The sequence below is a fragment of the Ascaphus truei genome, unplaced genomic scaffold (assembly GCF_040206685.1).
Source record: "Ascaphus truei isolate aAscTru1 unplaced genomic scaffold, aAscTru1.hap1 HAP1_SCAFFOLD_375, whole genome shotgun sequence".
Classification (NCBI taxonomy): domain Eukaryota; kingdom Metazoa; phylum Chordata; class Amphibia; order Anura; family Ascaphidae; genus Ascaphus; species Ascaphus truei.
Window position 1 is genome coordinate 327,745 of NW_027456706.1, and position 17,038 is coordinate 344,782.

The 17,038-nt window shown below is 61.3% G+C and overlaps 1 protein-coding gene across 1 annotated transcript in view; it reads right to left on the reverse strand.

Annotated features, from left to right (window-relative positions):
* The window catches only part of RAD9A (RAD9 checkpoint clamp component A), a gene marked incomplete at its 5' end in the record, with an annotated part of 56,289 nt that overhangs the window by 4,394 nt on the left and 34,857 nt on the right, over positions 1-17,038 (reverse strand). The window contains 2 exons of the mRNA XM_075583786.1: positions 1,159-1,378; positions 11,388-11,486. Coding sequence (XP_075439901.1) covers positions 1,159-1,378; positions 11,388-11,486 — 319 coding nt within the window. The remainder of the gene's footprint in view (positions 1-1,158; positions 1,379-11,387; positions 11,487-17,038) is intronic.

Below are 17,038 nucleotides of genomic sequence, written 5' to 3' on the forward strand. Positions count from 1 at the left end.
AGAGAGAGACACGAGAGAGAGAGAGAGAGACGAGAGAGAGAGACACGAGAGAGAGAGAGAGAGAGACACGAGAGAGAGACACGAGAGAGAGACACGAGAGAGAGACGAGAGAGACAGAGAGACAGAGAGACGAGAGAGACGAGAGAGACGAGAGAGAGAGACGAGAGAGATAGACGAGAGAGAGACGAGAGAGAGACGAGAGAGAGACGAGAGAGAGACGAGAGAGAGAGACGAGAGAGACACACAGAGAGAGAGAGACACAGAGAGAGAGAGACAGACACGAGAGAGAGAAGGGATGGGGGGGAGAGAGAGAAGGGATGGGGGGAGAGAGAGAGAAGGGATGGGGGGGAGAGAGAAGGGATGGGGGAGAGAGAGAGAAGGGATGGGGGGGGGAGAGAGAGAAGGGATGGGGGGGAGAGAGAGAAGGGATGGGGGAGAGAGAAGGGATGGGGGGAGAGAGAGAAGGGATGGGGAGGGAGGGAAGGGGGAGAGAATGGATAAGGAGGAGAAGTGAGAGAATGGATAAGGAGAAGGGAAAGAATGGATAGGGAGGGAGGGAAGGGGGAGAGAATTGATAAGGAGGAGAAGTGAGAGAATGGATGAGGAGAAGGGAAAGAATGGATAGGGAGGGAGGGAAGGGGGGGAGAATGGATAAGGAGGAGAAAAGAGAGAATGGATAGGAAGGGAGAGAATGGATAGGGAGGGAGGGAAGAGAATGGATAGGGAGAAAGGAGGGAGGGAGAGGGGAGAGAGGTTAATTGGCACACCTTACCCTCCTGACTGCACTCAGGTGGTTACAATATATAACACTTTCCTACACACTGCTCTGAACTGAATATGGCCGCCGGAGCCTCGGGCCTCACTCCTGACTGATCCCTTCCCCTGGAGCAGCGTGCTGTGCGTCCCGCAGGTTCTGACTGGCGCTCCCCCTGGCAGTGAAGGGGTGAATAGTGCCCACACGACCCCTCTCTGCACGAGTGGAACATTGCCTCCCCCTCCTCCTTTAGTGGAACAGAGTTGTCACTCCCCCCCCCCCCCTATAAACCAGTCACATGGAACAATCCCACTTTTCCTGCTGCCCCTGAAGTCCCCCCCCACAGATAATCTCCCAGGAGAGCAGCCCCCCCCCCCTTCTCTGAGTAGAACGTTCCATCTAACCTTCTTGTTGGGGGGTGTCCCGGGCACCTCCCTCTCGAGCTCCTCGTCGCTGTCGGTGGGATGGGTTTGCTCTTCATGGGCTGGAGTCCGGAGGGGGCGGGTACAGAAGGTGGGGCTGGGGGGAGGGGGCGGGGAGGAAGGCCCCCCCAGCGTGGTCTCCATGGCGATCATGTAATCAATGTCATCCCCCAGGAAGTCATCATCAGTGGGGAGAGGAGGCCTGAGAGGGTGGAAGAGGGAGGAAAAGGAGAGGCGGTAAAGGAGAGTGACGAGGAAAGGTGGGGGGGGAGAGAAGGAGAGGCGGAAAAGGAGGGAGAAGAGGAAACGGGGGAGGAAGGAGAGGTGGAAAAGGAGGGAGAGAAGAGGAAAAGGAGAGACGGTAAAGGAGAGAGTGACAAGGAAAGGGGGGAGAGAAGGAGAGGCGGAAAGGAGAGAGAGAAGAGGAAAGGGGGGTAGAAAAAGGAGAGGCGGTAAAGGAGAGAGAGAAGAGGAAGGGGGGGGAAAGAGAGGCGGAAAAGGAGAGTGACAAGGAAAGGGGGGGAAAGAGAGGCGGAAAAGGAGAGAGAGAAGAGGAAGGGGGGGAAAGAGAGGCGGAAAAGGAGGGAGGAAAAGGAATGGCGGTAAAGGAGAGTGACAAGGAAAGGGGGGGGGCAAGGAGAGGCGGTAAAGGAGAGGGAGAAGAGGAAAGGGGGAGGAGAGGCGGTAAAACAGAGAGTGACAAGGAAAGGGGAGGGAAAGGGGAAGAGAGGGTGGGAGAGAAGAGGAAAGGTGGGGGGGGGGGGAAGGAGCAGAGAGACCAGAAAAAAACACAATTTTATATTAACGGAAATATAATTTCCTCTAGTGCGAGTACGTGGGAGAGCAGGAGAACTTTGACCTTTGGCTGGGTTGACACAGAAGCCCTCTTCTCCTTCTCCGTGTATTGTATAAATGTGTACTGCTGGGATTGCAATACAAAACATGGTATTTCCACCAAGATAAAATGTTCTTGTCATTCAAATGGCAATAAACTTCCGTGGGACCTACCACGGCAGAGAGGAGGGTCTGTGATCTAACTGCTCGAAGAACCTTTAACCCAAACATTGTCTCCTCTGATGAACAAACGTCCAACGTGTAGTGCTTAAAAAGGTATGTCCGTCCGTCCAGGTGGCGGCATTGCATGTCTCTTCTGGAGAGGCACCTGCCTTTCCTGAGGTGGCTGCTGCCCTTGTAGAGCGGCCTTGCAGGTCTCTTCTGGAGAGGCGCCTGCCTTTCCTGAGGTGGCTGCTGCCCTTGTAGAGCGGGCCTTGCAGGTCTCTTCTGGAGAGGCGCCTGCCTTTCCTGAGGTGGCTGCTGCCCTTGTAGAGCGGCCTTGCAGGTCTCTTCTGGAGATGTCTCTGCCTTTCCTGAGGTGGCTGCTGCCCTTGTAGAACGTGCCTTGCAGGGCTCTTCTGGAGAGGCGCCTGCCTTTCCTGAGGTGGCTGCTGCCCTTGTAGAACGTGCCTTGCAGGTCTCTTCTGGAGAGGCGCCTGCCTTTCCTGAGGTGGCTGCTGCCCTTGTAGAACGTGCCTTGCAGGTCTCTTCTGGAGAGGCACCTGCCTTTCCTGAGGTGGCTGCTGCCCTTGTAGAGCGGGCCTTGCAGGGCTCTTCTGGAGAGGCGCCTGCCTTTCCTGAGGTGGCTGCTGCCCTTGTAGAACGTGCCTTGCAGGTCTCTTCTGGAGAGGCGCCTGCCTTTCTTGAGGTGGCTGCTGCCCTTGTAGAGCGGCCTTGCAGGTCTCTTCTGGAGAGGCACCTGCCTTTCCTGAGGTGGCTGCTGCCCTTGTAGAGCGGGCCTTGCAGGTCTCTTCTGGAGAGGCGCCTGCCTTTCCTGAGGTGGCTGCTGCCCTTGTAGAACGTGCCTTGCAGGTCTCTTCTGGAGAGGCGCCTGCCTTTCTTGAGGTGGCTGCTGCCCTTGTAGAGCGGCCTTGCAGGTCTCTTCTGGAGAGGCACCTGCCTTTCCTGAGGTGGCTGCTGCCCTTGTAGAGCGGGCCTTGCAGGGCTCTTCTGGAGAGGCGCCTGCCTTTCCTGAGGTGGCTGCTGCCCTTGTAGAGCGGGCCTTGCAGGTCTCTTCTGGAGAGGAGCTTGCCTTTCCTGAAGGTGGCTGCTGCTCTTGTAGAGCGTGCCTTGCAGGGCTCTTCTGGAGAGGCGCCTGCCTTTCTTGAGGTGGCTGCTGCCCTTGTAGAGCGTGCCTTGCAGGGCTCTTCTGGAGAGGCGCCTGCCTTTCCTGAGGTGGCTGCTGCCCTTGTAGAGCGGGCCTTGCAGGTCTCTTCTGGAGAGGAGCTTGCCTTTCCTGAAGGTGGCTGCTGCTCTTGTAGAGCGTGCCTTGCAGGGCTCTTCTGGAGAGGCGCCTGCCTTTCTTGAGGTGGCTGCTGCCCTTGTAGAGCGTGCCTTGCAGGGCTCTTCTGGAGAGGCGCCTGCCTTTCCTGAGGTGGCTGCTGCCCTTGTAGAGCGTGCCTTGCAGGTCTCTTCTGGAGAGGCGCCTGCCTTTCCTGAGGTGGCTGCTGCCCTTGTAGAACGTGCCTTGCAGGTCTCTTCTGGAGAGGCACCTGCCTTTCCTGAGGTGGCTGCTGCCCTTGTAGAGCGGGCCTTGCAGGGCTCTTCTGGAGAGGCGCCTGCCTTTCCTGAGGTGGCTGCTGCCCTTGTAGAACGTGCCTTGCAGGTCTCTTCTGGAGAGGCGCCTGCCTTTCTTGAGGTGGCTGCTGCCCTTGTAGAGCGGCCTTGCAGGTCTCTTCTGGAGAGGCACCTGCCTTTCCTGAGGTGGCTGCTGCCCTTGTAGAGCGGGCCTTGCAGGGCTCTTCTGGAGAGGCGCCTGCCTTTCCTGAGGTGGCTGCTGCCCTTGTAGAGCGGGCCTTGCAGGGCTCTTCTGGAGAGGCGCCTGCCTTTCCTGAGGTGGCTGCTGCCCTTGTAGAGCGGGCCTTGCAGGTCTCTTCTGGAGAGGAGCTTGCCTTTCCTGAAGGTGGCTGCTGCTCTTGTAGAGCGTGCCTTGCAGGGCTCTTCTGGAGAGGCGCCTGCCTTTCTTGAGGTGGCTGCTGCCCTTGTAGAGCGTGCCTTGCAGGGCTCTTCTGGAGAGGCGCCTGCCTTTCCTGAGGTGGCTGCTGCCCTTGTAGAGCGGGCCTTGCAGGTCTCTTCTGGAGAGGAGCTTGCCTTTCCTGAAGGTGGCTGCTGCTCTTGTAGAGCGTGCCTTGCAGGGCTCTTCTGGAGAGGCGCCTGCCTTTCTTGAGGTGGCTGCTGCCCTTGTAGAGCGTGCCTTGCAGGGCTCTTCAGGAGAGGCGCCTGCCTTTCCTGAGGTGGCTGCTGCCCTTGTAGAGCGTGCCTTGCAGGTCTCTTCTGGAGAGGCGCCTGCCTTTCCTGAGGTGGCTGCTGCCCTTGTAGAGCGGGCCTTGCAGGTCTCTTCTGGAGAGGCGCCTGCCTTTCCTGAGGTGTCTGCTGCCCTTGTAGAGCGGGCCTTGCAGGTCTCTTCTGGAGTGGCGCCTGCCTTTCCTGAGGCGCCTGCTGCCCTTGTAGAGCGTGCCTTGCAGGTCTCTTCTGGAGATGCGCCTACCGTTCCTGAGGTGGCTGCTGCCCTTGTAGAGTGTGCCTTGCAGGGCTCTTCTGGAGATGCGCCTGCCTTTCCTGAGGTGGCTGCTGCCCTTGTAGAGCGGCCTTGCAGGTCTCTTCTGGAGATGCGCCTGCCTTTCCTGAGGTGGCTGCTGCCCTTTTAGAGCGGGCCTTGCAGGTCTCTTCTGGAGAGGCGCCTGCCTTTCCTGAGGTGGTTGCTGCCCTTGTAGAGCGGGCCTTGCAGGTCTCTTCTGAAGAGGCGCCTGCCTTTCCTGAGGTGGCTGCTGCCCTTGTAGAGCGGGCCTTGCAGGTCTCTTCTGGAGATGCGCCTGCCTTTTCTGAGGTGGCTGCTGCCCTTGTAGAGCGGGCCTTGCAGGTCTCTTCTGGAGAGGCGCCTGCCTTTCCTGAGGTGGCTGCTGCCCTTGTAGAGCGGCCTTGCAGGTCTCTTCTGGAGATGCGCCTGCCTTTCCTGAGGTGGCTGCTGCCCTTGTAGAGCGGGCCTTGCAGGTCTCTTCTGGAGAGGCGCCTGCCTTTCCTGAGGTGGCTGCTGCCCTTGTAGAGCATGCCTTGCAGGTCTCTTCTGGAGAGGCGCCTGCCTTTCCTGAGGTGGCTGCTGCCCTTGTAGAGCGGGCCTTGCAGGTCTCTTCTGGAGAGGCGCCTGCCTTTCCTGAGGTGGCTGCTGCCCTTGTAGAGCGGCCTTGCAGGTCTCTTCTGGAGATGCGCCTGCCTTTCCTAAGGTGGCTGCTGCCCTTGTAGAGCGGGCCTTGCAGGTCTCTTCTGGAGATGTCTCTGCCTTTCTTGAGGTGGCTTCTGCCCTTGTAGAGCGGGCCTTGCAGGTCTCTTCTGGAGAGGCGCCTGCCTTTCCTGAGGTGGCTGCTGCCCTTGTAGAGCGTGCCTTGCAGTGCTCTTCTGGAGAGGCGCCTGCCTTTCCTGAGGTGGCTGCTGCCCTTGTAGAGCGTGCCTTTCACGTCTCTTCTGGAGATGCGCCTGCCTTTCCTGAGGTGGCTGCTGCCCTTGTAGAGCGGCCTTGCAGGTCTCTTCTGGAGAGGCGCCTGCCTTTCCTGAGGTGGCTGCTGCCCTTGTAGAGCGTGCCTTGCAGGGCTCTTCTGGAGAGGCGCCTGCCTTTCCTGAGGTGGCTGCTGCCCTTGTAGAGCGTGCCTTGCAGGTCTCTTCTGGAGATGCGCCTGCCTTTCCTGAGGTGGCTGCTGCCCTTGTAGAGCGGCCTTGCAGGTCTCTTCTGGAGAGGCGCCTACCTTTCCTGAGGTGGCTGCTGCCCCTGTAGAGCGGCCTTGCAGGTCTCTTCTGGAGATGCGCCTGCCTTTCTTGAGGTGGCTGCGATCCTTGTAGAGCGGGCTCTTCTGGAGAGGCGCCTGCCTTTCCTGAGGTGGCTGCTGCCCTTGTAGAGCGTGCCTTGCAGGTCTCTTCTGGAGAGGCGCCTGCCTTTCCTGAGGTGGCTGCTGCCCTTGTAGAGCGGGCCTTGCAGGTCTCTTCTGGAGAGGCGCCTACCTTTCCTGAGGTGGCTGCTGCCCTTGTAGAGCGGGCCTTGCAGGTCTCTTCTGGAGAGGCGCCTACCTTTCCTGAGGTGGCTGCTGCCCTTGTAGAGCGTGCCTTTCAGGTCTCTTCTGGAGATGCGCCTGCCTTTCCTGAGGTGGCTGCTGCCCTTGTAGAGCGGCCTTGCAGGTCTCTTCTGGAGAGGCGCCTGCCTTTCCTGAGGTGGCTGCTGCCCTTGTAGAGCGGCCTTGCAGGTCTCTTCTGGAGAGGCGCCTGCCTTTCCTGAGGTGGCTGCTGCCCTTGTAGAGCGGCCTTGCAGGTCTCTTCTGGAGAGGCGCCTGCCTTTCCTGAGGTGGCTGCTGCCCTTGTAGAGCGTGCCTTGCAGGTCTCTTCTGGAGAGGCTGTAAACACAAAAAACAAAACTGTGCGCTACTACCTAACTACCTATAAAGTTTAAATGTATAAATATATACAGTGCAGTGACTATACCATCAATTTAGTGATAAAAAATGTATAAAAAATTAAACCACAACTCCCACAGTGAGATAGTTAAACATTAAATAATAAGTGCCACATAACCGTGTTGGGGATAAGGGCGTCTGCAGCTGTAAACGCAGGGGTGGCTCAGCACCCCACACACACTAAGAGAAGGGAAACAAAAGAAAACAGCGCACAACGCCAAATAGTGAAGCAAATTCAACAATATATTATAGAATTAAAAAGGGGGTAATATATCTGCGTACATAAAAAAGGTTGGTAAAAGGCATGTAGTGTGTATCACACTGTTTACCACTCGGCAGCTGTTAGCTGTAGATTCAGGTGCTTGCTTCCCTCTGCTGATGCAGCTCAGCTGATTCTGGGGCAGGACGTCAGTCTTTTCACTCCCAAGGGGATTTCCCTTCATGCAGCCAGGTTCAGCAGCTGGTACTGGGGCTCGGTGAAATCGCTCCTGCTTCCTGGCCGATATGAAGCTGCTCCTGTACCTTGGCAGGTGTATCCTCTGCAGAGAGGTTAAAACGCAGCTTGCTGCTGTCTTCACAGCAGTGGTGGATTCAATAGGGAAGTTTGAACAGTCTTACAGAGTCTCTCACAAGTGTCCAAAACAGCACACAGGATGAAATAAAAACAGGACAGGCCAACACATAGACAAAGGCCAATGTAAGCAGATATAAGGCAATAGCCTAATGAGAGCGGCTTTAGTATTGGGTCGCGCACGCTTCCGCAAGCGTGCGTAAGCGTAGGTCGTTTTCAAAAGATAGATTTTCGCGCTCACGGGAGCGCAGGGCCGGTCACGTGAACGGTTCGCCCAATGAGGGCAAACAAGCTCCGTGACATCACAGCCCTCCCCCCCCCGGACGGCGCGCGGACCAAGGCCAGGGAAACGCTTTCCCTCGGCGCGCCTCCGCGCGGCTGCAGTCCCATGTTGGTAGCTGTGAATACTTTATTCCCCATCCGTAGGACGAATAACCTTTCAGGCTTTCGGAAGGACTGTCCGTCCTGGTATACTTGCAGGCATCTCACTGTAGCCAATTTGTGCAACTCCTCTTCCTCCTGATTTTTGGGTCTAAAGCACAAAGAGGAAACAGCATTTCCCGATTCATGAAATGGAGAACCACCGTTTATCGTGAACGTAAAACAACATTATCCCCCTGGAAGTTTCGGTGGGGAACGGTACCCCTGGAAGTTTAGGTGGGGAACGGTACCCCTGGAAGTTTAGGTGGGGAACGGTACCCCTGGAAGTTTAGGTGGGGAACGGTACCCCTGGAAGTTTAGGTGGGGAACGGTACCCCTGGAAGTTTAGGTGGGGAACGGTACCCCTGGAAGTTTAGGTGAGGAACGGTACCCCTGGAAGTTTAGGTGGGGAACGGTACCCCTGGAAGTTTAGGTGGGGAACGGTACCCCTGGAAGTTTAGGTGGAGAACGGTACCCCTTGAAGTTTAGGTGGGGAACGGTACCCCTGGAAGTTTAGGTGGGGAGCAGTACCCCTGGAAGTTTAGGAGGGGAACGGTACCCCTGGAAGTTTAGGTGGGAAACGGTACCCCTGGAAGTTTAGGAGGGGAACGGTACCCCTGGAAGTTTAGGTGGGGAACGGTACCCCTGGAAGTTTAGGAGGGGAACGGTACCCCTGGAAGTTTAGGAGGGGAACGGTACCCCTGGAAGTTTAGGTGGGGAACGGTACCCCTGGAAGTTTAGGAGGGGAACGGTACCCCTGGAAGTTTAGGTGGGGAACGGTGCAGAAATCTCTCCCACTCTTTGTGCCGATGCAATTGCAACCAGTAAGTTGTCTTTAAAGCCGAGATCTTGTCAGACACGAAGCCGGACGGTCACCCTACGAAGCCGGACGGTCACCCTACGAAGCCGGACGGTCACCTGGCTCCTTACAAAGCGTATTCACAACTCATTTCAAATCCTTTGTTGACAACAATATTCAGGACAATGGAGGGATCCTTGTTACAGCTTTTAGAAACCGTTTAATAAATGGAGTTTGCAGAACGCTTTCCTAATGTTGCCACTTGTGCCTTCAATCCTTTTTGGCGATGTTCTAATAAATATATATTTTATTACAGTTCTGACCCTGGCTCCCTTGGTTGTGCGCTGCGGTTTTTGCATTTTCTACCTATCCTTATATAAGGGCCCTAGTGCTGGGTGTGTCAGCTAAGAATAGAGGAGCACTCGGGGGGCTGCAAACAGTGCCCACACTGGGGGCAAGAGGGCCGGGCCCCTTGACTGGCCGGGTCCGAGACATTAGTCCCGGCTGTCCCCCCCTGTTGGCAGCCCTGAGGGCCGGGTCAGTAGTCCCGGCTGTTCGCCCCTGTTGGCAGCCCTGAGGGCCGGGTCAGTAGTCCCGGCTGTCCCCCCCTGTTGGCAGCCCTGAGGGCCCAGGACAGTAGTCCCGGCTGTCCCTGAGGGCCGGGCCCCTTCTTCCTGTTCTGTGTTCTCCGTTCACGGGGTACCCCTTGTTGAGATGATTGCAATGTATCTGGCACAAACCCTTTGAACCAGGACACAAACTGGTGAATGTTTAGGCGAGACTGCAGCTTGCTTTGGGTAATCCATATAGCGTTTTCCCTTCCACGCTCCCGGTAGCGCGAGCTCAAATCCAGTACAAAGGAAATGATTGGTCTGTGAGAAAGCTTCTTCAGGTCCCGCTCTTTTCTCAGAAGAGTCGAGTTATTTAACCCCTTCGGGGTTTGAACTAGAGGAACAGACCAGTATGTAAGATAAAAACCATACAGCTGTATATCAGAGGGAGTCTTAAACCTCCCGAAAGGACCGACACTGGCGCCACCCTGCGGTAACTACTGCACGCCAATCTGGAGTGATTCTCCTGCTTGGGCTTCCCTATATTTGGCGCATGTCCTCCACATCTGACCTCACTTCTGTGTCCGAGCTGGAGAGAGCGGGCAGTGCCGCACACGGTACAGAGGGGTAGGTGTCAACTGGCCGAGGGCTTCCCAATATATGACTGCAGAGATCTCTGCCAAGGGTAGGAGGAGGAAACGGGAGGAGGAGGAAACGGGGAGGGGGAGGAAACGGGGAGGGGGAGGAAACGGGAGGGGGAGGAAACGGGAGGAGGAGGAAACGGGAGTGGGAGGAGGAAACGGGAGTGGGAGGAGGAGGAGGAGGAGGAAACGGGAGTGGGAGGAGGAGGAAACGGGAGTGGGAGGAGGAGGAAACGGGAGTGAGGAGGAGGAAACGGGAGTGGGAGAAGGAGGAGGAAACGGGAGTGAGAGGAGGAGGAAACGGGAGTGGGAGGAGAAGGAGGAAACGGGAGTGGGAGGAGGAGGAGGAAACGGGAGTGAGAGGAGGAGGAAACGGGAGTGAGAGGAGGAGGAAACAAGAGTGGGAGGAGGAGGAGGAGGAAACGGGAGTGAGAGGAGGAGGAAACGGGAGTGAGAGGAGGAGGAGGAAACGGGAGTGGGAGGAGGAGGAAACGGGAGTGAGGGGAGGAGAAGGAAACGGGAGTGGGAGGAGGAGGAAACGGGAGTGAGAGGAGGAGGAAACGGGAGTGGGAGAAGGAGGAGGAAACGGGAGTGAGAGGAGGAGGGAGTGGGAGAAGGAGGAGGAAACGGGAGTGAGAGGAGGAGGAAATGGGAGTGGGAGGAGAAAACAGGAGTGGGAGGAGGAGGAGGAGGAGGAGGAAACGGGAGTGGGAGGAGGAGGAAACGGGAGTGGGAGGAGGAGGAAACGGGAGTGAGAGGAGGAGGAAACGGGAGTGGGAGGAGGAAACGGGAGTGGGAGGAGGAGGAGGAAACGGGAGTGAGAGGAGGAGGAAACGGGAGTGAGAGGAGGAAACGGGAGTGGGAGGAGGAGGAGGAAACGGGAGTGGGAGGAGGAGGAAACGGGAGTGGGAGGAGGAGGAGGAGGAGGAAACGGGAGTGAGAGGAGGAGGAAACGGGAGTGAGAGGAGGAGGAAACGGGAGTGAGAGGAGGAGGAGGAAACAGGAGTGGGAGGAGGAGGAAAAGGGAGTGAGGGGAGGAGGAGGAAACGGGAGTGGAAGGAGGAGGAGGAAACGGGAGTGGGAGGAGGAGGAAACGGGAGTGAGAGGAGGAGGAAACGGGAGTGAGAGGAGGAGGAAACGGGAGTGAGAGGAGGAGGAAACGGGAGTGAGAGGATGAGGAGGAAACGGGAGTGAGAGGAGGAGGAGGAAACGGGAGTGAGAGGAGGAGGAGGAAACGGGAGTGAGAGGAGGAGGAAACGGGAGTGAGAGGAGGAGGAAACGGGCGTGAGAGGAGGAGGAGGAAACGGGAGTGAAAGGAGGAGGAAACGGGAGTGAGAGGAGGAGGAGAGAGCACGCGGTGGGGAGGAGAGAGCACGCGGTGGGGGGGAGAGAGCACGCGGTGGGGGGGAGAGAGCACGCGGCGGTGGGGGGAGAGAGCACGCGGCGGTGGGGTGAGAGCGCACGCGGCGGGGGGAGAGAGAGCACGCGGCGGGGGAGGAGAGAGCACGCGGCGGGGGGGGGGGAGAGAGCACGCGGCGGGGGGGGGGAGAGAGCACGCGGCGGGGGGGGGGGGAAGAGAGCACGCGGTGGGGGGGAGCGCACCCAGTGGGGGGGGAAAGAGCGCACACAGTGGGGGGGGGGGGGGGAGAGCGCACGCAGTGGGGGGGGGGAGAGCGCACGCAGTGGGGGGGGAGGGGAGAGAGCGCACGCCGTTGGTGGGGGGGGGGGGGAGGCACTTACCGAAGGTCCTGAGACTGTGACGGACGCTCTGTCTCTGACAGGGTGGCAAGGACAAAATGCACCTCTAGGACTGTATCATCCAGACTGAAAACAGCCGGGCTGAGGAAAGGACCCAGAGAAGAGGACAGTGACCCTTATATACCCCCACTGACCCTTATATACCCCTACTGACTCCCTGACCTACACATACCCCCACTGACACTTATATACCCCACTGACCTATAGATACCCCCACTGACCCTTATATACCCCACTGACCCCCTGACCTATAGATAACCCCACTGACCCTTCTATATACCCCACTGACCCTTCTATATAACCCGCACGGACCCCTGACCTTAATACGCACAGCGACACACACCCAGCACAGCGACACACACCCAGCACAGCGACACACACCCAGCACAGCGACACGCGCACCCAGCACAGCGACACGCGCACCCAGCACAGCGACACACCCAGCACAGCGACACACACCCAGCACAGCGACACACACCCAGCACAGCGACACGCGCACCCAGCACAGCGACACGCGCACAGCACAGCGACACGCGCACCCAGCACAGCGACACGCGCACCCAGCACAGCGACACACACCCAGCACAGCGACACACACCCAGCACAGCGACACGCGCGCCCAGCACAGCGACACACACCCAGCACAGCGACACACACCCAGCACAGCGACACGCGCACCCAGCACAGCGACACGCGCACAGCACAGTGACACGCGCGCCCAGCACAGCGACACGCGCACCCAGCACAGCGACACACACCCAGCACAGCGACGCACACCCAGCACAGCGACACGCGCACCCAGCACAGCGACACGCGCACCCAGCACAGCGACACACACCCAGCACAGCGACACGCGCACCCAGCACAGCGACACGCACCCAGCACAGCGACACGCACCCAGCACAGCGACACGCGCACCCAGCACAGCGACACGCGCACCCAGCACAGCGACACGCGCACCCAGCACAGCGACACGCACCCAGCACAGCGACACGCGCACCCAGCACAGCGACGCACACCCAGCACAGCGACGCACACCCAGCACAGCGACACGCGCACCCAGCACAGCGACACGCGCACCCAGCACAGCGACACACACCCAGCACAGCGACACGCGCACCCAGCACAGCGACACGCACCCAGCACAGCGACACGCACCCAGCACAGCGACACGCACCCAGCACAGCGACACGCGCACCCAGCACAGCGACACGCGCACCCAGCACAGCGACACGCGCACCCAGCACAGCGACACGCACCCAGCACAGCGACACGCGCACCCAGCACAGCGACACGCACCCAGCACAGCGACACACACCCAGCACAGCGACACGCACCCAGCACAGCGACACACGCACCCAGCATAGCGACACGCGCACCCAGCACAGCGACACACACCCAGCACAGCGACACGCGCACCCAGCACAGCGGCACACACCCAGCACAGCGACACACACCCAGCACAGCGACACGCGCGCCCAGCACAGCGACACGCGCACCCAGCACAGCGACACGCACCCAGCACAGCGACACGCACACCCAGCACAGCGACACACGCACCCAGCACAGCGACACGCGCGCCCAGCACAGCGACACGCGCACCCAGCACAGCGACACGCGCACCCAGCACAGCGACACAAGCACGCACCCAGCACAGCACAGCGACACACACCCAGCACAGCGACACGCGCGCCCAGCACAGCGGCACGCGCACCCAGCACAGCGACACGCACCCAGCACAGCGACACGCACACCCAGCACAGCGACACGCGCACCCAGCACAGCGACACGCACCCAGCACAGCGACACACGCACCCAGCACAGCGACACACGCACCCAGCACAGCGACACACGCACCCAGCACAGCGACACACGCACCCAGCACAGCGACACGCGCACCCAGCACAGCGACACACACCCAGCACAGCGACACGCGCACCCAGCACAGCGACACACGCACCCAGCACAGCGACACGCACCCAGCACAGCGACACGCGCGCCCAGCACAGCGACACGCGCACCCAGCACAGCGACACACGCACCCAGCACAGCGACACGCGCGCCCAGCACAGCGACACGCGCACCCAGCACAGCGACACACGCACCCAGCACAGCGACACGCGCGCCCAGCACAGCGACACGCGCACCCAGCACAGCGACACACACCCAGCACAGCGACGCGCACCCAGCACAGCGACACACACCCAGCACAGCGACACACACCCAGCACAGCGACACACACCCAGCACAGCGACACACACCCAGCACAGCGACACACACCCAGCACAGCGACACACACCCAGCACAGCGACACACACCCAGCACAGCGACACGCGCGCCCAGCACAGCGACACGCGCGCCCAGCACAGCGACACGCGCGCCCAGCACAGCGACACGCGCCCAGCACAGCGACACGCACCCAGCACAGCGACACGCACCCAGCACAGCGACACGCGCACCCAGCACAGCGACACACGCACCCAGCACAGCGGCACCCAGCACAGCGACACGCGCACCCAGCACAGCGACACGCGCACCCAGCACAGCGACACGCGCACCCAGCACAGCGACACACGCACCCAGCACAGCGGCACCCAGCACAGCGACACGCGCACCCAGCACAGCGACACGCGCACCCAGCACAGCGGCACCCAGCACAGCGACACGCGCACCCAGCACAGCGACACGCACCCAGCACAGCGACACGCACCCAGCACAGCGGCACCCAGCACAGCGGCACCCAGCACAGCGACACGCACCCAGCACAGCGACACGCGCACCCAGCGACACGCACCCAGCACAGCGACACGCACCCAGCACAGCGACACGCGCGCCCAGCACAGCGACACGCGCACCCAGCACAGCGACACACACCCAGCACAGCGACACGCGCACCCAGCACAGCGACACACACCCAGCACAGCGACACGCGCGCCCAGCACAGCGACACACACCCAGCACAGCGACACACGCACCCAGCACAGCGACACGCGCACCCAGCACAGCGACACGCGCACCCAGCACAGCGACACGCGCACCCAGCACAGCGACACGCGCACCCAGCACAGCGACACGCGCACCCAGCACAGCAACACGCGCACCCAGCACAGCGACGCGCACCCAGCACAGCGACGCGCACCCAGCACAGCGACACGCGCACCCAGCACAGCGAACCACACCCAGCACAGCGACACACACCCAGCACAGCGACACGCGCACCCAGCACAGCGACACACACCCAGCACAGCGACATACACCCAGCACAGCGACACACACCCAGCACAGCGACACGCGCGCCCAGCACAGCGACACGCGCGCCCAGCACAGCGACACGCACCCAGCACAGCGACACGCGCACCCAGCACAGCGACACGCGCACCCAGCACAGCGACACGCGCACCCAGCACAGCGACACGCGCACCCAGCACAGCGACACGCGCACCCCAGCACAGCGACACGCGCACCCAGCACAGCGACACGCGCACCCAGCACAGCGACACGCGCACCCAGCACAGCGACACACACCCAGCACAGCGACACGCGCACCCAGCACAGCGACACGCGCACCCAGCACAGCGACACACCCAGCACAGCGACACACCCAGCACAGCGACACACCCAGCACAGCGACACACCCAGCACAGCGACACACCCAGCACAGCGACACACCCAGCACAGCGACACACCCAGCACAGCGACACACCCAGCACAGCGACACACCCAGCACAGCGACACACCCAGCACAGCGACACACCCAGCACAGCGACACACACCCAGCACAGCGACACACACACCCAGCACAGCGACACACACCCAGCACAGCGACACACACCCAGCACAGCGACACACACCCAGCACAGCGACACACCCAGCACAGCGACACACCCAGCACAGCGACACGCGCGCCCAGCACAGCGACACGCGCGCCCAGCACAGCGACACACACCCAGCACAGCGACACGCGCACCCAGCACAGCGACACGCGCACCCAGTACAGCGACACACACCCAGCACAGCGACACGCGCACCCAGCACAGCGACACACCCAGCACAGCGACACACACCCAGCACAGCGACACACACACCCAGCACAGCGACACACACCCAGCACAGCGACACACACCCAGCACAGCGACACACACCCAGCACAGCGACACACCCAGCACAGCGACACACCCAGCACAGCGACACACCCAGCACAGCGACACACACCCAGCACAGCGACACACACCCAGCACAGCGACACACACCCAGCACAGCGACACACACCCAGCACAGCGACACACACCCAGCACAGCGACACACACCCAGCACAGCGACACACACCCAGCACAGCGACACACACCCAGCACAGCGACACACACACCCAGCACAGCGACACACACACCCAGCACAGCGACACACACCCAGCACAGCGACACACACCCAGCACAGCGACACACGCACCCAGCACAGCGACACGCGCACCCAGCACAGCGACACGCGCACCCAGCACAGCGACACGCGCACCCAGCACAGCGACACGCGCACCCAGCACAGCGACACGCCCAGCACAGCGACACGCCCAGCACAGCGACACGCGCACCCAGCACAGCGACACGCGCACCCAGCACAGCGACACACACCCAGCACAGCGACACGCGCACCCAGCACAGCGACACACACCCAGCACAGCGACACGCGCACCCAGCACAGCGACACGCGCACCCAGCACAGCGACACGCGCACCCAGCACAGCGACACGCACCCAGCACAGCGACACGCGCACCCAGCACAGCGTCATGTGCACCCAGCACAGCGACACACGCACGCACCCAGCACAGCGACACACACCCAGCACAGCGACACACGCACCCAGCACAGCGACACGCGCGCCCAGCACAGCGACACGCGCGCCCAGCACAGCGACACGCGCGCCCAGCACAGCGACACGCGCGCCCAGCACAGCGACACGCGCGCCCAGCACAGCGACACGCGCGCCCAGCACAGCGACACGCGCGCCCAGCACAGCGACACGCGCGCCCAGCACAGCGACACGCGCGCCCAGCACAGCGACACGCGCGCCCAGCACAGCGACACGCGCGCCCAGCACAGCGACACGCGCGCCCAGCACAGCGACACACACCCAGCACAGCGACACGCGCACCCAGCACAGCGACACGCGCACCCAGTACAGCGACACACACCCAGCACAGCGACACGCGCACCCAGCACAGCGACACACACCCAGCACAGCGACACGCGCACCCAGCACAGCGACACGCGCACCCAGCACAGCGACACGCGCACCCAGCACAGCGACACGCGCACCCAGCAAAGCGACACGCGCACCCAGCACAGCGACACGCGCACCCAGCACAGCGACACGCGCACCCAGCACAGCGACACGCACCCAGCACAGCGACACGCACCCAGCACAGCGACACGCACCCAGCACAGCGACACACGCACCCAGCACAGCGACACACGCACCCAGCACAGCGACACGCACCCAGCACAGCGACACGCGCGCCCAGCACAGCGACACGCGCGCCCAGCACAGCGACACGCGCGCCCAGCACAGCGACACGCGCGCCCAGCACAGCGACACGCGCGCCCAGCACAGCGACACGCGCGCCCAGCACAGCGACACG